Source organism: Plectrocnemia conspersa, unplaced genomic scaffold (assembly GCF_051122295.1).
Source record: "Plectrocnemia conspersa isolate PC_06_02 unplaced genomic scaffold, ASM5112229v1 ptg000007l, whole genome shotgun sequence".
NCBI classification, from domain to species: domain Eukaryota; kingdom Metazoa; phylum Arthropoda; class Insecta; order Trichoptera; family Polycentropodidae; genus Plectrocnemia; species Plectrocnemia conspersa.
The window spans coordinates 8,359,988-8,382,139 of record NW_028277171.1 but is presented as its reverse complement, the minus strand read 5'-3'; the positions used below and the strand labels follow the sequence as shown (position 1 = coordinate 8,382,139).

Here is a 22,152-nt window from a genome sequence, read left to right as displayed (position 1 = left end):
CAGAGCCACAGGTTGTGTTTCCACAGGAAATAGAATTTTTATTTATAAAATACGTTTATATTAAAAACCAGTCCCAGCTGTATATTGCAATATATTAATTGTAAGCTATAATTACAGTTTATAATTAAAAATATATGTCGCTGATTTTAAGTCTTATGGGTGATAATACTAGCTGGTGGATGTTGATTGTTTTGACGTTTAGCATGTGGCAACGAAAGATTTAGAATTAAAAAATGAAAGTTCTTTGTTTAATAAATTCCAAATATGCCCTTTCAAGAAAGTAAACAAGCATTCGCTTATGAGAAATTAGCTAATATTAAAATGTATATTAGCAAAATATCTAGGTTTAGAGTTTCGTAAACATCTTATAAAGATAAATTAATTGAAAGAACTGCAATAGAAAATTAAATTTCATAATAAGTATATAAATGATATCTGTGACACGGTGAATAATAGATCTATAAATAATCGCATATGTTAACTGTGTGCGACCCGAAAAAGTGTATAAAGTTCATGGTCGCGATGGATCGCGTTAAGATTCATAACGACCGGCGTGCTGGTTCGACGTTCGGGCGGAGGCCCCCGAAGAAGCTCGTGAATGCAGCTAATCCGGTCGAAGGCGAAACAACAGTCAGTAACTCAGTACCATTTCGGATTCGTTGTTTGTTGTTCGTTGTTCGTTCTCCGTTCTCCGTTCTCCGTTCTCCGTTCTCCGTTTACTACGTTACAGTTGGTTTAATTTTACGGTTTTATTTTTTGGAGTTCGATTCATCGATAGATGGTTACAGCACCGTTATAACGTAACGTGAGCTTTAATTGTTGATAATATTTTTGACGTTTATATTTTATCAGCGACGGTCAATAAATAGCGAGATCAATAACAGTTCGCGCGCCGTCCGCGCGGCGGCTCTGCTATCGATCTCTCGACGCTAACCTGCCTCAACGCGACTAGCCGCGTCCTCAGCTCTCGTTCAAGGTCAACCCGCGCGCATGCGTACCCGCACCCGCACCCACCCCTGCACCTCTTATCGACTCACCCTCTACTACTATTACTACCACCTATTACCATACACCGCAGATTCTTAAACTTTGCAGCTTTATCTATTTATTTATTTACACATACGCACACGCATATGGCATTTGTATACATAGAAAATTCCAAGCCAGCGTTTACGCTTTATCTATTGACAAATTTGAGATAGGCGATGAAAACAAAATGGCGGATGTTGAAAAGCCATCTGCTATTTTCTCTAATCCAAGCGGATGAATCTAACTTTAAAATTCCCGTTGTATTTTCATTCTCATTCTTTAATGCATAAACTCACTTGTTATTGAAAAATCGATCCCGAGATTGGATTCGGGCAAATCCGTTGTGTTATTTAATTTCATGTATATTTTGTCTTAGTCTATGCCGAAATGGATATCTTAACCTAGTGTTTTAGGACTGCCACAACTAATCTTTGCCAGGTAGATGAAAAAACGTGACAATTTTCCGTCTTTCATATCTGACAATGGCTATAGATACTTACACTACATTACCCAGAGGGTATATGCAATTTCTACGAAAATAGCACAGGGTGTATACCCTACACTACAGCCCTTGTTATACCCCACGAATATATAGATAAACATTTTGACTGAGGGTAGTTTTGGGGTCTAGAAGGCAATGGGGGCATGTCCCCCTCCTTCCCTCGGGCATTTAACAATTAAGTTTATACATCCATTTTTCACTTTAATAGTAAATATTAATAAAAACACCAAAATATAAATATGCACTATGTTCAGAATAATGTTGAAACAATTAAATAGAAGCTTTAATTCATCTTTGTAAATTTCAAAAACTAAATATTTGCTAAAAATAACTGAATGTAGTTCGAATGCTATTTTTATTTTATATAGCACAATACGTACGATCGAATTTTCATGTAATAATATTTTATGCTTGACCATTTAAACCGCCAAGTAAAATAGCAGTTCGAACTAACAAAACATTACACTCTAGTTGCTGTCATATCTTCTTTCAGTGTAATAGTTTTTCTGTAAAATATCATTGTATATAATAACTAAATAAAATGAATATTTTTTTTTCTAGAATAAATTTTCCCCCCTGATAACAGGAAAGTAGCACCGAGAATTAAATTTTTATATCCTTTTTCGTGGAAACAAAATCAATGCATTTCGTCAATTAATCCTCAAAACCAGCATTTTTTTTTTATTTTATTTATAGTTTCAAAATATTCAGTTTCTTTGTAAATATTTAACTAAAATAAAATTTTTGATCTTATGCGACTCACAGATTAAAATCCACTTAAAAATAATTTTAACGTTCATATATACAATACAAGTAAAAACATTTCATATTTTTTGTTTTTAATTCAATCCTATTTCACACGACTCGCGCGTGCGCCGAATTGCTTGTGTTTGTATGCAAACGCAGCGTTGGCACGTCACTAATCGACCAGTTCCGTATTTTGATATTTTATTTCCACATGCGGATGAGACCTAATAGATTTCACGTTTAACATTTTTTTTTTTTTTTTAAATATTTTCCATCTCGTCAAACGTCATACTTAAGATTTTAATCTTAGAAATCAAACGTGTACCATAATGACCATCGATACACATTTTGTTCGCAGGTAAAAACGCTACGCCAAAAAACGTTTCCACAATTTTATTTTTTGCCATGTATAAACAAATATTTAATATTTAAAGTTACGGGTTCCTTTCCCTCGATATTTGTCTAGAAGTTTGTAGAAAAAAATGTGAAAAAAATAAAATATGCACTAATGTGTAAGAATTCTCAGAGAACATTGATTTAAAAAATCCTTACTGCGCGGCTAAATATTTTTAATTATTTATTTATTATATTTTTAAAATATTCATAATATATTATACTAGTCTAATTAATCTTAAAAAATCATCAGTACTATAAACAAGTTCATGATTTTTTATCTTAAATATTAATAAAGCCAATATAATGGCTTTAAAACCAGGGCTGTGTAGTCGGAATCATAAAAATCGATCGACTCCGACTCCTTTTTAACCCTTTCCACCCCGACCAATATGTTTTAATTGTTCGTCATGCGCCATGCGTTTTAAGTCGGTAATATGAAGCAAATAAAAGTTATTATGCACTTAATCAAATACCCAACCGACCGGCCGGCGTGGTCATACGTATACACATACAATGGCATGGCACTAATCCAAGCGAATGACATCCAGAGTCGTGTTTCTACATTGGTTATATTTACATATGACATATTAGAAATAGTGTGTATTTAATTATTTTTTGAAATAATATTATAATTATTTTTTATTCTTTCTTCTTTGTTGTTATTTACACGAAAATAAATTTAATATTTTAAGATTATTCTCTGACTACAGCCTGTTTAAAACAGACATTCAGCCAATTTATTGCGCCGCAAATTTGAGGCTTTTTTAATATTTACAGATTAAATTGTAACAGTTTTACCCTACAATAAGATTATATATGATATACCATGTCTAAACATGTGAAATGTGACCAAGGGTTCACTAATATAATATTTCTAGGAATGTATCCGCTTTGTTCGTGTGCTTTATTTTTTCCAGTTTGTGTTGTTATATTGCCATTTCAAGACCTCTCTTCGATGCATTGATATTTGTCATATAACCACAACTAACACCATAAATCAATTTAATAAGAGTTCTACAGAAAATAGCGATAATAATGTATAACGTTTGGTAATTACAGTGCACATGGTGAAATTTATTTGAATGGATACTCTTGAAAACGGAAGACTTCCAATATAAGATGACCCATAGTGGTGACAGTGGTAGTAATATCGAACCGTGTAAAAGAAAACGCAATGTTAATACTGAAAGTGATGATAGTGAAAATGAAATTAATCAATTAATCGTTAAATTGGCCGAAAATCATAAAGAAGGATTAGATAATATGAAAGGAAAACACTCCTTTGATCCAGAACAACGGCTGGATGGAAAATTACACGTGCTTATGCCCCAAGAAGGGGCTAAATGTCGCGAGTGTGTAGTGTGCTCTAATAAAATACAACGAAAAAGGACATTATATTTTTGTGAAACTTGCGATGTGAAGCCGGCTATGCACGTCGGAGAATGCTTTAAGAAATATCACCAGTTAAAAGAATATAAATAAATATATTGAATTGTAATATGTCGATATGTAAATAATTAAATAAAAATTGATAAACATACATTAAACGTATATTAGTTCATTTGAAAACACTGCGAACGCCACCCTTTTTGGCCCAGCTTCCGGGAATGTTCCGGCTTTTGAGGAGTGTTGTTTTCAAGTAAGTAACGAATAGAAAATATCATATTGACTAACACGAAAATTATAAAAGTAACGATATTTTATATAGTTAAACATTTTTCTGTATAGTATACACTTATCGTGCTTTTTATATTTTTATATCTTACCGACAAAGTCGAAACGATGAGACATTTTAAACTTTACCAATATGTTCGGTTTACAATCCGGTTATTCTATTTTCGTTCTTATTTTTCCGAGACGTTTCGTTCATAAGATCTGGAGGCGAGTGGCTTTATATTCTCGGTGCGCTAACGATACTGTTTCTATCGACAGTGCCAAAATAAATCTTATCGCAGATTTTTGCGTCCGTTGCAGGTAGCTGCAGAAATAACGGGCGTCGTCGAGATAGTTAAGTTTCCGTTTCGGTGTCGCTTTTTCGGAAACGTGCAGTACGGACGACGAAAACAAAACATCAAAACTATGCAGCTAATTCAGATTTTACCTCGATTCGAACGAAGAACGTATAGGGTAACACAGCGCAGTTCCGAGTGCGCAGGCGTTATACTGCATTTATCATGTGGAGAACGTTTTACGAACGTGAACGTTTCTAAAACCTCATTGATAATTGAAAACAAATTATACATGCTTATGTATAAACGTTAATATTATTATACGCGAACTCATTTAGAGATTTTATTTTTGTTCGACTCGCGTCGTTCATATCACAATTGAAACCGACTTGCTCGATGTTTAAAATATTTGTATCAAAAAATAAATTTAATTATCAAGATGATTTGCTTAGAGATATGACTAGCCGATCGTTCACACTACACGAAGGCAAGATTTTATGGCTTTTATTGAAATTGTTTCTTGACTTTTGAGAAGGGTACATTTTATGCACTCCCAATGCAGTCAATTTTTATGCGTTTCGTCTATTCTCTAACTTGTCGATAATCGTAAAATCGCACCGGCGCGGCGCCGTCGTAGTGAGAACGCTCGGTAAGGAACGAATTGCGGGTGCTTTTTTTTGTTAACGGTATAAAAGTTCCGAGAAAACGAATTGCGATCCGACCCTTAGCTATCGCGGGTGCTTTTTTGTGTTGGAAGGGGCACACACATTATACCTGCTGAGAAATTACAACGAAGTGAACAAAGAATTAACTCGGGTCTATGCTCCGTTAGCACTAAAAAGCGTTCGGTTTTTGAAAATTAAGTACTCGCAGTCCGAACTTTAGTTATAGCTATTTTCCATAAACAATAGGCCTTTACTACCATATAAATCTGCCTCACACGCAAATATTTTGTCTAATCTAGATTGGTCGTGTAATATAAATATAACTAGTTAGTCAACGAGCAATCTTCTAAATCGGTGGGTCGCCAGGAGGTTTGCAGGAAAAAGTTTTTATCGAAAAAATATTTTAATTTGTCAGCTTTTCTCTTCGCACTAAAAGAGTGCACTGAGAAAAATGGGACTGGATTGCCATATAAAGGCAGGCACCAAGCGAAACCGGGAAATCACAGAATCGCCATAATAGGGAGTTTTGGTATCGGTACATATAATTAGTTAAAAGCAGTTAATAATAACTTAAAATATTTTTGCGCTGCGACTTAAATGCACTTCTGTCTTTTGCAAGAAAGTAGCAGTTTATAAAAAACGACCATTAATAGCAATTTATTATCAAAACATATTTTTTTCAGCGAAATAAATGTATATTTTTTTTCAAATTTTAATTTTTCATCTAAACATTTTTTATATTTTAGGATGAAACGTTTTGGCAAATGTGTTTGATATTTAATTTTTAGGTAGATATCTTTAGAATATACTTATTCGGGATATAACGGGTTTTGAGGACGCGATAACTGCCGTAGTTTTAATCACATGTAACTAAATAAATATGTATGTTCAGTTCGTTAGCCGTTTTCGTTTGAAAACAGCAGCTGTTGAAAAATCCCAGAAAAAAGTATAAAGATGTCAAAATGAATGTTTTCATTTATCGTTTATATGGAATATAAAGGTTCTTGAGAACACGATAAGTTTTATTTATCTCGATTAATTGGTTACCCAGCCAGTTTTATTTTAATAATAATTATAAAAAAATAAACTTTCCGGTAATAAGTTTGTTTATATTTTTGAGGTTGGGTGGGGCGGGGCGGGGTACTCGGCTGCTAGGAATCGGGGTCGCGATTCCAAAAAGGTCGGAAACAACTGTACTAAGCTAGCTAGACAGTACTGTTTGACATTCATCTTCCTATTATTTGACTTGCAATTTTCATCACGATAACGATAGTTGAACGTTTCTTTAACACTTGTAATTGTTACTCGTTCACCAGTGCAGTGGTAGTCCCCCGAATATTTGTAAAAATATCCGAACGCATCGCAGCTATCAATTTGTTGTTTATTTTATGTTTACGATCGTGTTATCATTTCGGAGACCGCTGCACTAGTGTACCTAATACTGGTTTTTGCGCTTTTTCATCTATCCATGCATGCTAGATCATTATTGATTTATTTCTGCAAGCAGTAGTTTTTAGCCGTATACGTATACGTGGTTTCTTAATAAATCTTTTTTCGCTATATTACCCAAGAACGAAGAACGTGCTCTTAAAAATGTCAATATTGTGCGATTGACGTTTTATCGTCAGCTGTCGCGAGATGCGCGATGCGCGATGCGCGATTTGAGAGTCGAGAGCGCGCGAGCGGCGTCTCCGGCGCGCGGATCGATATCCGCCCTCGCCGCTCCCGACCCGTCCCCGGTTTATTTTTAGGCGAGGGCGCGCGCACGCGCCCGACCCGCTCGCTTCTCCGACCGCGCTCGTCGCCGCCTCCGTCCCTTCGGCCGGGCGGGGGCGACGCGCTCGCAAAGTTGCGGAAGCGCGCCGAAGGGCGTGGACCTGCAACCGAGAGCGACTTGGTGCAGTCCGCCGCGGCGCGTTCGCCGCAGCGCTCGCGCGTTCTCCGGACGCTCCGTGCCGGATTGTTGTCGTTAGTCGTCGGTGTTTTCATTGACGTTGTGTTTACTGCGCTTTCAGACTGGAGCCATGACCCTGCTGCCCGGCAACTTCGGCGGCGCGATGGGACTCGGCGGCATCGACAGCGTCAAAGAGCTGCTGTCGAACCTGCTGGACGCGATGGGGCCCCCGGCGCCGGCGATCGCCGCGACGGGCTCCAACGGCTCCGCCCCGAGCTTCGTGCCGATCGTGGGCGCGCGGCTCGGGCTCGACGAGCGCTCCCCCAGCGAGTCGCCGCAGACTTCTTCGTCCACGGGCTCGCTCTCGTGCGCCAAATGCGACGATCGTCTCGTCTCGTTCGGATTCCCGAGCCGCTGCCTGGACTGCGGCGGTGGCGGCGGTGGTGGCAGCGGCGGCGGCGGTGGCTTCGGACCCCGCCTCGAGCCGCACTGCGACTCGCACGGTGAACCCATGCGTTACTTCTGCGAGACGTGCAGGCGACTCGTGTGCCAGGAGTGCACGCTGTTCGAACACAAGGAGCATTCTTGCGTGCCCGCTCGCGACGCCGCCGAGGCCAGGCGCGCCAAGCTGCGAGAGACCCTCGAGCAGGGCAGGGCGGGCACGCAGTACATCAAGCAGCGGATCGACCGCGCCGTGGCCGTGTCGCGCGACGTCGAGAAGGACGCCGCGCAGATCGCCGTCAAGATCCGCAAAGCGATGCGCCACTTCGCCGACGCCATCGCCGAACGGGAGCGCCAGCTGCTCGAGCGGCTGGGCGAGGTGCGAGCCGTGCGGCTCGACGAGCTCTCCGATCAGATGAGCCGCCTGCGAGACGCGCTCAACGGCCTCGTGCAGACCAACGACAGGCTGGCCCGCGCGCTCGAGCTCGACGGGCTCGAGTTGCTCGCGACCGACGGAGTGGCCGAGGCCACTATCGAGGTCTTCGCCGACGTCTACAAGAGCGTGCAGCCCAAAGAGGAGGGCCTCTTCTTCGTCTCGCCCGACTTCGACTTGGTCGTCGAGCTCAAGAAGCAGGGCAACGTGGCGACGTCTCCGTGCGACGCCGCCCTCGCCGTCTCCCGTAACAGAAGCGCGCTCGGCCGCGGACACGGCCAGACCCAGTCGCAGCCGTGCAGAGCCGTCGTCGCTCGTCCGCTCGCCGCTCCGGCGCGCAAGGTGCCCGGCCGCTGCGTCCCCGGCGGTCTGCGGCCCGTGTTCGCCAAGTCGTTCGAGAACGCCTCGTCGGACGCGCCGCTCGTCTCGTTCGCTGTCGACGGCCACGAGGACGGCCAGGTGAGCCGGCCGTGGGGCTTCTGCGTCGACCAGCGTGGCAACATCGTAGTGGCCGACCGCCGCAACAACCGCGTGCAGATCTTCAGCCCCGAAGGCGCGTTCCTCCGCAAGTTCGGCTCCAAAGGTTCCGGCGAGGGAGAGTTCGATCTGCCGGCGGGCATCGCCACGGACCCGCGCGGCCGCATCGTGGTCGTCGACAAAGACAACCACCGTGTGCAAGTGTTCACGCCAGTCGGCGGCTTTCTGCTCGCCTTCGGCTCCAACGGCAAGAACTGCGGTCAGTTCAAGTATCCGTGGGACGTCGCCGTCAACTCGGAGGGTCAGATCGTCGTCACCGACTCGAGAAACTACCGCATACAAATGTTCAGCCCCGAGGGAGCGTTCGTCACGATGCTCTCGTTCGACGGCTCCAATCACTGCCGCGCGCTCAAAGGCATCACGACGCCGCGCGGCGTCTGCTTCACTCCCGCGGGCGACGTGATCGTGTCCGACTTCGAGAACCACCGCCTGCTGCTCGTCGACTCGACGCTCGCCTATATCGTCGGCGCTAAGGGCCACGAAGGACTCGAGCCCGGCGAGTTCTGCAGGCCGTCGGGAGTCATCTGCGACGACGAAGGCAAGATAATCGTCGCCGATTCCAAGAATCAGAGGGTGATAGCGTTCTCGCCTCGCCTCGACCACCTGTGGACGCTCGAGGTGAAAGGCTCTCGCCCCGAGGACAACGATCGACCGACCGACGTCGGTCTGACGCCGCGGGGAGACCTCGTCATTGTCGTCGAGGGCCTCCCCGACGCCAAGGACAACCCCCCGCCCGGGAAGACCTTCATCCAGATATTCAAGGGCGACCCGTGAGAGATTCGCCCCGAGCGATCCGCTCGCGCTCTCGGGGCCCGAGCGGCTTCGCTTCGTCGCATTTGATGCGACGAGTGCACTGAAATCGTTGCGATCTTAGCTCGTATTTTTTTTTATTAGCCGACCGAGAGGGCGATAGTCGAATAGAAAATTCGCAACAGTAAGACTGAAGAGATAAGACTGCGATGCCCCTGCGTCGATTTACCTAGATAAGACTGCAATAATGACTTTACTCCGGCTAGTCGTCGCGGCCGACCGGCGGTCCAGTGTCCGCCGATAAAGATTATTTTTAAACTAAAAACGATCAGGTATCGACGCTACCTCGATATTTTTAGGTTGCGCTCTCGTCGCGCGTTACTTTTTATTATTTTTAAATTGTATTTTTGATATTTAAAAAATATCCCGCTTTTCGATTGCATAATATTAAAAATTAAATTTTCTATGTTGTGTTCGTGCCGCGATTCGTTGAACGCTAAAAATCTACACTTATTTTAAATTTAACGATTTATATTATGAATATGTATACTTTTTACGAAACGTATAAGACTGACTTGTCGACTGAAAATAATGAATTCTTTTCTAACCGTGTAACTTTATATATGTATATATATATCGATTTATTTACACAGTTCCTATTTATTTAATCGACGATTACGAATCTACCTCAAGATGTAACTCGAATGTACAAATTGGATTTGTTGTATGTTGTTTTGTATGTTTATATTGAATTATATGATAATAAAATTGGAACTAAATAAAATTATCGACTTTTGTAATCTGACCGTTCGCCGTGTTTAATTAAAAATGTACACATTTTTGTGCAATAAAGCACACGTTCCTCTATCGCTGTCGTTTTATTCGCAGGCGTAACACCTCATCCCCGTCTCTCTCCGACATTCCGAGCAGTATATAAAACTACAATTTTCGCACGCGTGGACGCTCCCTTTATCTAAATCAAAATTTTCACAATTAGTGACGATCGTATCGTAAGCAAGCTTGGAGCGTATATAACGTTCCTCACTTGGAAAGTAATATTTCGCTCCACAGAGCATACATTTTTCTATCGGTATCTTTCCGAAGACGCCCTCGTACAATATGCGCTCCTTCGCAACGGACTTCGCCTTCGTTTTCATGAAATCTTGAATATTGTGTCTCTTCTTCGTCGCCTTATTGTAAATATAATGTATTCGCTTCTTTTCAATTTTATTATAACAGAATGCGCAAATTAATCTACAAAAATGTACACGACTCGATAAGCCTAGGTTTAAATTTAAAGCAGAAAGTGCGACGTTACCTTCTCAATCTGAACATGCCGATGTCGAACAAAATTATAGTAGCGACGATCAAGTATCCGCCGAATATTTTATAAAAGTAAATCCTTCGAAGAGAAGACGGCGACGGCAGACAGTCGAGGTTGTCGCTCAGCACGTGAGCTCTCTTCTCGATGTTGAAATCCTCGATTAAAGATTTAACGAGCGAACTCATCATTCCTGTACCTTTAACCTGAGAGAATACGCTAGATCGTGTTAAAAATCACTGCGCCGAAGAAATTCAAGAAGCACCTTCACTATCACGTCGTGTAGTCCTTCCTGCTCGTAATCGACTAGCGCGTTGTTCCTTATCGTTCTCGCCGACTCGTGTATCAACGTATCGAACAACAAGATCATCGAAACGGCCGCCATCTCCAAAGCTAGCTTTGCAAATTGTATCACTGTTCCGGCGTCGCATTTTATCAAATCGCTGCGAACGTCGATCAAATCGGATCTCTCCACCTGAAAAACGTAAATAATTTTACAGACCGCTTATGTTACTATAAATATATAATATTTATTTACACTTTTCAGCGGTAGTAGAGACATTTTTCCGTCGTCTTTTCGTCTCTTATCGATCGCTCTAAAGTACGCCGTTATATATTTGTTATCGAAATATATTTGTTTCACAAATTTGTCATGATAACTCTGCGACGATTTGATAATCTTCAAAAAGAGCAGAGTGCAGTAAACGTGAACTACTTTTAGTAAATCTGCAATCATTTGTATAAGAATAATCAAAAATCACAAGAAGGATATATATGAAACATTTTACAATTGACGATAGTCATTTTTTCGACAATTTTTTTGATCAGCGTTGTTGAAACATTTCTAACTCCGTGTATTTCAATGTGCGGTGTCATATTTTTCATCGTCTGATGGATGTCTGCTTTTGTGAAGTTTTCTTCGAACGATTTAACGTCTCTTGTCAAATTTCCGTAATCGTCTCCAACGCCAGGCTGAATCTTAAATTCACAATTGTAAAATGAAAACTTAGAATTTTTTCAGGCTGTTATTAAAGGTCTTAGAAATGCGCTTAATATTCAAATTGACACAGATAAGAGGTAATGAGGTATAGTATGTAAAATCCAAGTATCTTTTCTTCGTAGAAAATCACACCAGGAAGAGTTGTTTTAAAATAAAATAAAGTAAATTATATGTGTATTATCATATCGTGACGGTTGCACGAATTACAAACATTACTACCGAAAATAAAAAATTACTTAAGAAATTCATCGCGTAGCTGTGACATAAAAAAGGAACCCATCGCCTACAACGTCATGCAGCTTAGAACAAATTTTGCAGTCACGGCTAGGGCATCGCTTCCAGGCAGAAAACAGGTACACAAAATGCTATTAGAATTTATACAGCAAAATTCTCGTAAGTTTGTAAGCAAGTGTTTATAAATGGATTTAGTACAAATTCCACTCGCAAAGTGTCAGAAAAGACCATTCAATTAGTCATCAGAGAGCAGACAGGAGTTTTACTCGAGATCTACAAGGTCCAGTATTGTCTCAATAATCATATAAATAAAAAATATGTTATATATTCACGAAACTTATGCGGCGGACATAAATAATTATGAACAATAAACTAATAAATAAATGTATATAACACTAAACTATATTAAACAAAAAAAAGTAGAGGTGGGAGTTAAGGTTACATGCATGGAAGAATCGCAAACGCTGGAGACTCCGATACTGTCAGCTATGTTGCAAACGATTTCTAATTCCAACGGCCAACAAAACATCCATCCGACTACTTCTACGAGGGCCGTTTCCAGACAACTTTCATATTTATCTGAGAATACATCTTTACATTTTCCCATAGCTATAAATAAAAACTTTGCTTTATTAACTTATTCATCTTCAAAAGAAATGATAACGGAATGAATCACCTTTATCCAATTGATTATTGCACTTTTGCTCCATTTTACCCAAGTATGACTTTTCAGTTTTTATATTTTCAGTATCATTATCAAATATTCTACAAATAATTTATTAATAAAATATATTGTAAGATGTATAGTTTTTATTTTACATACTTATATTTGTTTTCAATTATTGTTGACTTATTATTTGGATAGTCATCCTCAATTTCGCTTTTAATGGGAATCACCAAGTAGTGTAATGAACTTAAAAAAATACACATAGCTCGTATTAAATATTGTCAGTTAGGAAGATGATTACCACAAATTAAAAATAGTAATTTTTATATAAAGCAACTAGGTAGAAATGATCAATATTTGTATGTTGCTTGAAGATATACTTTGTATACAAATTACTAGATAGCCTTTGTGACAGTCTATGTTGCCAACCATTTCATACTGTCATTGTATGAGTATACAACCTTAGAACACTATTTATTTCATCATAATTAGGTTCCATCTTCATCGAAGCATTGACGAATGGCTCAAAATAAACATCCAATTTGACTTTCGTTAAATTATAATTCAGAGACACGCTACAAGTAATCAATTTAACGATTTCTTTTGTGTTTCTTATTGCGTTATTAACTGGACCTGTTAAGACACACATTTATACTAACAAATAATTAATTTATGAAATAATGTATTTTTAATTACCTTCTAATAAAAATACTAAAATCATCGCCCTAACAAAGCTTCTTCCGAATTTGGTGAACATGGATGGTAAAACCAACAGTGAAATACATCTGAATTCTATAAATTGAGCACTACCAATGGCTAAAAACACACTCAATTAAAATACCACATTTATAAATTAATTATGAATTAGAATTCTATAACTAACCGAATGTTATACAAAATATCGACAAAAAAAATATTTGAATCACTATGGGCAATTCTAATTTTTTTAAAAACACTATTTGCAGTAAAAGCCCGAGAAAAACTCCCCACACATATAAAAGCAAATTGTGTAGTAACTTCATAGTTATTACAATTGTTGATATAAGAATTATTCTGTCTTTTGTTTATGAACGTAGATATGATTCAATTTTGGCCATAAGCTATAAATTTTCAAGTTACATTTGTTTAAATATATATTTGATAAACTTTTTTGTATACTAAATATCTTGAAACAGCATAATACAGACTTAGACATTGTATTTTTTCTTATCTGCATATATGTAATAGTCTAAAGGCTACGATCGTGAGTAGCTGCCTGCAATAATCGCCTTTATTTGAATATTTGGTTCAAATGTAATGCAGTGCAGATTTAGAACACTACAGATCTTCTCTTCATACTGCATTAACCACTCAGGTATTCCAATAAATATAAAGTTTACACTGAATCAATGTTTCGCTTAATAAATCTTCCATTGTTTCATGAGAAAACGTTACAAGGTAAAATCAACACCTACAACTAAGTATTGTGACACACAAATTTGTAAATTGGTGACATGTGTTTTTATTAATTATGAACTATTATTACAAATCGCAAACAGTAAATATGAATATGCATGATCTAGCTCGATTTTATTTTGTAATTATACATTATGATATTCATCGGTGAGATTTGGTAAGTAAACCTAATCTGTGATGATCGATCGAAACTATAATTATAATAGTCACTACTTCCGATCTCCCACACAACAGAAATGTTTAATATTATTATAGTATTATTAATAAACACAAGTCTAATGAGACCTTCAGTGGTTTTTATTTATTTTTTAATGTGTATTTCCTTTTTAATAAAATTATGAAAATTGCCTTGATCGATAATTAATATTTAAATTCACAACTTATCTCGATTATAATGCTAAGAATAATTTCAGAAACATCCATATAAGCTCACAGAAAATATAAAGTCACACCAATTTTATTTCTAATTTTTTATACTATCAATCGCGATCATGCATTTGCTGCAATGCTCATCATTATCACTAAAATGCATTTTCATCTCTGCAAGGACTCACAAGGCTCTTTAGAATATAAAATAAAAATCAAAACCATTACAAATGCTGTATTTTATTATGAATCAATATAATAAATACATAATTCTTAACAAATTTCAAATAATGCAACATTTACAATAAATTTATATTAACCATTATCGGAAACAATGACATAATTACAACGTTGAACACACTGTGTTCAATTAATATAAAAAGGTTAGTAAGCACAAATAAGCATATATATATCGTAACTATATTAGATTATACGTTGAGTTAATCAACATGCATTTTATGTTCTTCTGTCTCTTCTTTGTGCTCAACTTCTTCGTCAGCCTCCAACCGTCTCGGTCCGTAAAGCAACACGTAGGCACAATGCCAGTCACCTTAACATCGATATTGTGTTAGACGATAAGCTCAAATGCTAACCGCAAATTATTTATTAATGCTTACCTCCTCCGGAGAGTTTTAAGACTTCTTCGTCTGAAACGGGCGTCACATCAGCGTCGTCGCATTTTAACCAACAGCGATCCGAATCTTTGGTAGGATTTTTCCATCTGACCCAACCCACGTAATGACCGCTCGACGAAGATCTACCGCGATGAGTCAAAACCGCTTGCAATGTGTAAAACCCGCTATTGTTGCTTCCGATGTCTAAAATAACAAATCATATTTAAAACAATCCATATACATAATAAACTAAAATATAATACACAAACCGTCATCGAATGAGAAAGGCAAGTATTTCTTTTGCTTATCGCTTTTTTCAATAATAGGTCCTTTCTGTTTTTCCCTATTGACTTCCTTCCCAGCGAGCACATCATCAACTTTTATATCGTCTTTTACCTGCAAGTTATTTTAATTATAATTTATTATATATTAATTAAAACTCGGGTATGATAAGAGATTGTTGAGCCGAAACAGAAAAACAATACAATCCCAATGAAGATTATACACACGTATGTAATAAAATAATGAGCATGTCACCTTAAATTTAGCTCTCATCGGTGCCAATCTCTCCTGTAATTCGGTCGAGCATAGTTCATATACGTCAAGATCCATAGGAAATTTAACATCTTTCAATATCTTGGCATTAATGGCTTCCTTTTCTTTATAATAGAAACGTACAAAATTCACAGTTAAATATGCGGGTAGTCTACTCAGTCTTGACTGAAAATAAATATTTATAATCCCTGCGTAGTTTAAAATGTATTAAATAAATTTGTCCTTTTTTGTTAATGTTTTGAGAATATTTTAATATATAACATCCAATTTTACAATGTACAATATTTTACCATAAATCAAATTTTTATGTTAATATAATTGTCATTATCAAACAAATGGGACAAACTTATGAATGAAATATTTAGACCTACAGTTTTAAGAAAAACAGCATCCCGGCCTAAAACGGTTGAGTTTTTGGTTATAGTTTCCTGCATTTTTGATCGCAGACCAGAATGTAAGTATTTAACTTCTTGAGATATGAAACAACTAAGTTGGAGGAAATTCTCCTGATTATTCGAAATTGGTTCGTCGTCTGTCTCGGAGCATTTCATCTCGACGTCCATTTTGCCTCCAAAATAGAGATCAATAACCGATCTTGAAAAGTGATGATACATCATTAACAGATTAACGTATGTAATAAGTAAGTTTAAAAGAGATGTGCATACTTGTTCGTGCCTTCGAGAGGTGTCAGCTTTTGTTGCAATATCCTTACAACCTCAGTCCAGCATTCGTTAGCGTCTTGCTGAGCTAGTCCGCCTCCGCCGCCCATGCTGCCTCCGGGGCCGCCTGATCCCTCTCGCTCTTTGAAACGAGGTATGGCCGAATGCAAAGTCGCCAATAGGGCGAGTGGTGGAATTTTGGTCGCCTTATCCATAACTTCCAAGGTATCGCGCATAGCTCCGACCAAAGCTGACCCCACGCCGTCGCCTCGATCTGAAATATGTTATATAATATAAATTTAAATTAGTTAATAAATAACAATGCTAAATAATATTGTATATAATAATACCGCTAAAATTGTGGAGCGATTCCCTAAGCTCCGGTACAGTTTTGAGACATTGCACTGTTGCATTCATATAACACGTATTTCCCAGATTGACTAATCCGCACGGCAGATCTAACTGAAATTACAATTTTAAAAAATAACAACTAGCAAATAATTAAATTGTTAAAAATAAATTGACTTACAGCAGTCGCCAATTCTGATTCAGACATATCTTCGACGAAGACTGGTTTGGTGGTAGGCGCTGTAGGCACGTCTTCCTTGCTTCCCATCACAAGAATCATCAAACCCTGAAAGAGATTTTTAATATGTAGAATATATGATTAAGCATTAAAAATACTTACCTAATAAATTTAATTTAGTTTATAAAATATAAGGGATACCGAGGACTGAAAAATTTCCTTCAGACATTACAGTTTCTGACATAGAAAAAAGAAGAATTCAGTCAAAGTTCCAACAAGCGGAACTACGCTGAATCGACACTTTAGAAGCCTAAGACTTCATATTAGAACGGGAACAGATTTGTTTATTTATTATTGTAGATTACTAGAATATTGTATTTGTAATTGCACTTTTAAAACTGTCGCAGTTTAAAAATAATTTGTAACTAAAAACTTTGTACTTAGACACATAAGTGAGTAAGCGGCTTGTAACCATTTTTTTAAAACAAATTACGCATAACTGAGTCAAAGGCTTGAAACAGTGGAACATCAGAAAAAAGTAGTTACATGGATTGAAAATGGTACAAGTTGGTTTTATCACTGCCATGCTTGCACACATATAATGAAACAATTTGGCGCAGGCGCAAAAGTCGTCTTAACATTCGACTAACGGGTCGTTTTATCGTTAAAAGTAATTAAAAAAACATTATTTATTAAATGTTTCGACTTGTATTGGTACATTATTATTGAAAATTGAAATTATTTTATTAGTGGTTTTCAATCTGTGGGTCACATAAGAGCGAAATTAAAATAAAAAATAGCCCACGTTAAATCTGTACGCAGCAATTTTTATTTGTTGATCACATTCGAAATTTGCTATTCATTTTTATAAAGGCTGCCGCCAAAAAGTTTTATTTAAAATTACAAAACTCTTTTGATATCTTAAATAAATATTTCGCAAGGTGGAAAATTAAAACAGAAGCAATAATTTTTATCTCTCCTAAATGAAGAGAACAGTAAGATAAAGGTTTTGATGATGGAAAAAAAATTTCATCTGGCGCACATATATATATATTTGAAGTATAAGATAGTGGGTTCAGAAAATTATCTCTGAGCGCAAAGAAAAAGTATGCGTTGAATGCAGCAGAAAGAATGATGTCCTATTAAAAGGTCGTGTGGTTTGTAATTTATTTATATAATTTGTGTAGTTTTCTTTATATAAAAATCTTAATTGAATTATCAAATCTAGTTATTGAAATTCATAAACCTGTCTAATCACACACCCGTGCCTATTTTACACAATGATTAAATAAAATACATAAAAATATTTTAAACCACTGATGAACTGGGGTACAGAAAGTTTTCATATTTGAGCATTACGACGTCATTGATGAGTTGTTGGCATTTCTCGCATTTCACGAACAACGATATATCATTGTTTAGCATCCAAAGTGCGCCCAATTGTTTCAGTGTATGTGCAAGTGCGGCGGTGGCAGTGATAAAACCAACTTGTACCTTGAAAATATAGTGATAACAACAATGCTGGTTTCTAGTTTTGTGTGATTGTTTCATTTTGTTTTTTTATCTTTTTCCTTAAAGCCTCTAATGTATTTCCAAACATAGAAATACAGAATTATTCAAAATAAGACAAAAATAACTATGAAGGTTGAAAATCTTTTTCATCACCTTTTATTAAAAAGTTATACTTTCTAATAATGTATATATTGTTGTATTTAATTAAAGATGTAATTATTGAAAGTAGTAAAAATAAACTTGACAGAAACCTGGAGTATGAGATTCTTCATAACATATATAATACTACTATGGAGTGACTGGCATGATATTTGTCTTAAAAATGTGGAATAGCAAATTCCTTAAAAAAACAGTAACAAAGTATCATTAAAAAATTCTATTGCAGAATACCAAATATATAATTTTCGCTAGCAATTCAGCGAGTCCAAAATATCATTTTGAGGTCTCCTCGAATATGAAATATATATACTGTAATAGTAAAGAATTTCTTACATTATTAAGTTTGATGTTGCCCCAATCGTCGTCCTTCAATGTCTGGCCTTTACACATCACCTTCTGCCTGTGTGGTTGAACTCCGGTCAAGGCGAAGATCTGCGCTTTGAAAAGCATCGGCGATTCTTCCGTGCTCGCCTCGACGTCCTGATAGGTCTCCTTGCCCCATTTTATCTTGACTGAACGATTTAAAGATAACTTTTAATGTGTAATTTATGAGATAATGTAAAAAATAAAGGACATGTGTCAAGTCAAGTGTCACAAGTCAGGATGACACTTCATTTTTGAACACATAACCTGTAACGACAACAGCTTACCGTTATAGCTCGGCATTTCTAGGCCTTCGAATAAGTGTTCCTTAGGATCTGTGCCGAAATCGGCAGGAAAATAAACGCCAGGTCACCGCAAAACACCGAATATGATGAGCGACTTGGGCCGCCGGCTCTCTTTTTTAATTCGAGCGGTGCCGGACTGAGCGCCATAAAATTCTACCATGACAGCGCGTCGAAAATTAATTTAATAAAAATCAACACGTCCAGCTTGTTATAATATATATAATAATATCATATTAATCGCTCTTTATTTATCACTATAAAAATAATATTTAATATTCAATAGCATTAATTTATCTCAAATTTGTAAACATCAATTAATAAAGAGTATATTTTATTATTAAAATTTAAAATACTATTTTATTAATCGCTTTTTATTTATAATTATTACATTTATCAATCAATACCATTATTTTATCTCAAATTTGTAAAAATCGATTAATTAACAGCATATTTTTATTTTAAAGCACATAGACAATATTTGTTTTCAAGCATAAAATATTAACAATTGTGGCAAAATAGTTTTAAACGAAGCTTAACAGACACAAAGATGTTTTTGGAGATAGTTACGAGGAGCTGTAATAATTTAAGTGAGGTTGTGTACACATATTATAGCGTGTGTGCCGCTATAATTTATTAAAAATAAAACATTTCGCGTGTATTTTTTATAAAAATATGTGTATTTATTAACGCGTATTTATACGTACATATTCTCATTTACATACGTGTTTTTTTAAATTATGAATGAATGTGTAGAATATGCATGTATATTTATTTATTTATTTTAAATCTAATGCGTTACAAAGGGAAAGCGTACTTAACAATTACTAAATAATTAGTGAGACACAAGATTGAAATAAGAGTTTATTTTTAAATTATAAACTGCACTGCAATTATTGTGCAGTAATATTATATATGCTTAATGAATTAGATAAGACGATATTGCAAAAATTATAAAATAGATCAATAAAGGTAGTTTTAAATAAAAATAGATATACTTGTTGCAGAAATATGATTGAAAGAATGTAATGGTTGTACATTCGGGAAATATTTTAGATAAATGTTTCAGTATTTATATGTAAGTTAGAGAATAATATGTTACCAAAGTATTTTAATAAGTATTTAATAAAAAATAAAGATATACTTATATATAGAAATAGATATAGAGATAATTTAAGGGTAGAAATGTATAAGAAAACGAGTACGGCCAGGGGAATATTGTACGGGGGTGCAAATGTTTTTTTTAAAACACAAATTTAGGGATGTTTTTGATTTTTTTTTTATTAATCCCACATTTTATGTATTTCATTAATTTTATCAATTAAATAGCCGCCTCTGGACATTTTGTAGCAGCCAATCATTTCGATGCTTTTTTTGTACATTTCGGGCGGTATTTCGGTTATAACTTGGAGGGTGTTGGTTTTTAGGTGCACAAACGTTTCGGATTGTCGGCGTAGACACGACTCTTAGCATAACCACATAAAAAAAATCAACGACGTTAAATCATATGATTAGGCAATTTTGCTTATTTATATACCCAGAGATTTTAGTTCCTGTGTTATATAAATTTAATATGGGTGTAAGTGCAAGTCCATATGGAAAATGCGCCGAAGGGGGCCATAAGAAAAGCCCAAAAGCTGCGAACACCGACGAATCGACTATTCCGGAACTTCGACCACACTTTCACTTACAGCAGCAATATTCTTCGCTAAATGGTGCCACGATGATGCACAGGCTTCATCTTATCTCCAAAGCTTCCAGTCTCACCAATTTCGCGCAGCAGGACGATGAAATTGACGATAATCTTCCTGTAAATTTCGATACACAGTTCGTACAGAATTGTTATTTCTGTTGAAAAATTGAACAATTTCGCAAATGTGTTGTTGCAAGCTAACATTTTACACTTTGAACAAGCATGATTATCGACAGCTGTCTGATTTACAGTGCCAACATTGGATCACTTGTATAATAGTATTCCTAGAAAGATCCGCAGAAGTAGAAATGTAGTGGGTTTCCTCAGTGGAATAAAGAAACACTTTTGTGCATTAAGGAATAAATTATAATAAATAACTATTTTTACTTATTATGTTTATGCTAATATATTATATGTATGCTTTGTTTATATAAACAATTTGCTATATTAGCTAAATAAATTAATAACATAAAATGTATAATAAGCAATAGATGTCACTATTCATGACCTAGCTCGATTTTATCTAAATTATTTATCACGATATTTATCCGTGAGATTAGGAAAATCTAAGAAAATCTAATCTGTGATGAACAATCGAAACTTTAATTATATAATAATCACTTATTCCGATCTCCCGACAGACTCCCCCGATTAGCTATCGACTTATACAACTGATATAGTATGTATAAAATATTAGTATAAATAGTACATTGGTTTTTAATAAATAAATATGTGCAGTAGTAATAGAAGTGATGTAATGAAGATACTTGAAACATTTTTGTATATATTTAATATTCATTGCCGCAAATTGTTTATAATTAGATAACACTACCGCGAAATCGTCAGCTGCTGGTTGTTTTTTTTTGCGATGGCTTCGTTCAAGAAGAAATTAACGAGACTGTCAAATCTAAGTATTTATAAATGTACAATTCAATTTCTCTCGTTTCGATAGAGAAACATATCCATTGGTATGAGGGAAAAGAGCTACACTGTTTTAACGGATCAGAACTTAGATCGACTCGATATATTTTAATATAGATTTTCTTCAGTGGATAACAAAACACCGATACCTAGTATAAAATATCAATCTTTAAAGAAATATTATACTGTGAATATAATATTTCATTCATGAATAAACTATGTTGATTTTTTCACGCGTGTTTTATACAAGGGAATCCACAAGAACAATATGTGTGTGTGTATAAATTAATATATACACTATGTATCATATTTAAATATGTATGTGCACACAATACATATTCGCAAGTGCCATGTGAAAACCGTATAATTTTATTATACTATGCCTTAGATCAGGTGCGAAAGATTAATACAAAACAACGCACGTTAATCCATTGTGAATAGAGTATTGAGAAAAAATCAGCG

The 22,152-nt window shown here is 36.7% G+C and overlaps 3 protein-coding genes across 3 annotated transcripts; 1 reads left to right on the top strand and 2 right to left on the bottom strand.

The window, feature by feature from the left end:
- Window positions 1-495: 495 nt before the first annotated feature.
- Window positions 496-10,210, top strand: wech (tripartite motif containing 71 protein wech). The gene is made up of 2 exons (XM_088188981.1): window positions 496-630; window positions 7,304-10,210. The coding sequence occupies exons 1-2, from the start codon at window positions 514-516 to the stop codon at window positions 9,365-9,367; spliced, it is 2,181 nt and encodes a 726-aa protein (XP_088045107.1). The 5' UTR covers window positions 496-513; the 3' UTR covers window positions 9,368-10,210.
- On the bottom strand, window positions 7,190-13,409 carry LOC148233851 (protein sneaky-like; the record flags this gene model as incomplete). The annotated part of the gene is given in 7 exon segments (XM_088188966.1): window positions 7,190-10,597; window positions 10,662-10,870; window positions 10,930-11,139; window positions 11,203-11,390; window positions 11,453-11,642; window positions 13,005-13,198; window positions 13,262-13,409. Coding segments are annotated over 7 exon segments (1,515 nt in total), but the record flags the coding sequence as incomplete, so codon positions are not given.
- A 1,201-nt stretch (window positions 13,410-14,610) lies between these two features.
- Window positions 14,611-19,217, bottom strand: Usp14 (ubiquitin specific protease 14). The gene is made up of 10 exons (XM_088188982.1): window positions 19,062-19,217; window positions 18,745-18,923; window positions 16,744-16,848; window positions 16,565-16,676; window positions 16,221-16,488; window positions 15,927-16,149; window positions 15,538-15,720; window positions 15,270-15,396; window positions 15,004-15,204; window positions 14,611-14,936 (listed from the first exon to the last, which is right to left on the bottom strand). The coding sequence occupies exons 1-10, from the start codon at window positions 19,075-19,077 to the stop codon at window positions 14,827-14,829; spliced, it is 1,524 nt and encodes a 507-aa protein (XP_088045108.1). The 5' UTR covers window positions 19,078-19,217; the 3' UTR covers window positions 14,611-14,826.
- Between the last annotated feature and the right edge of the window lie 2,935 nt (window positions 19,218-22,152).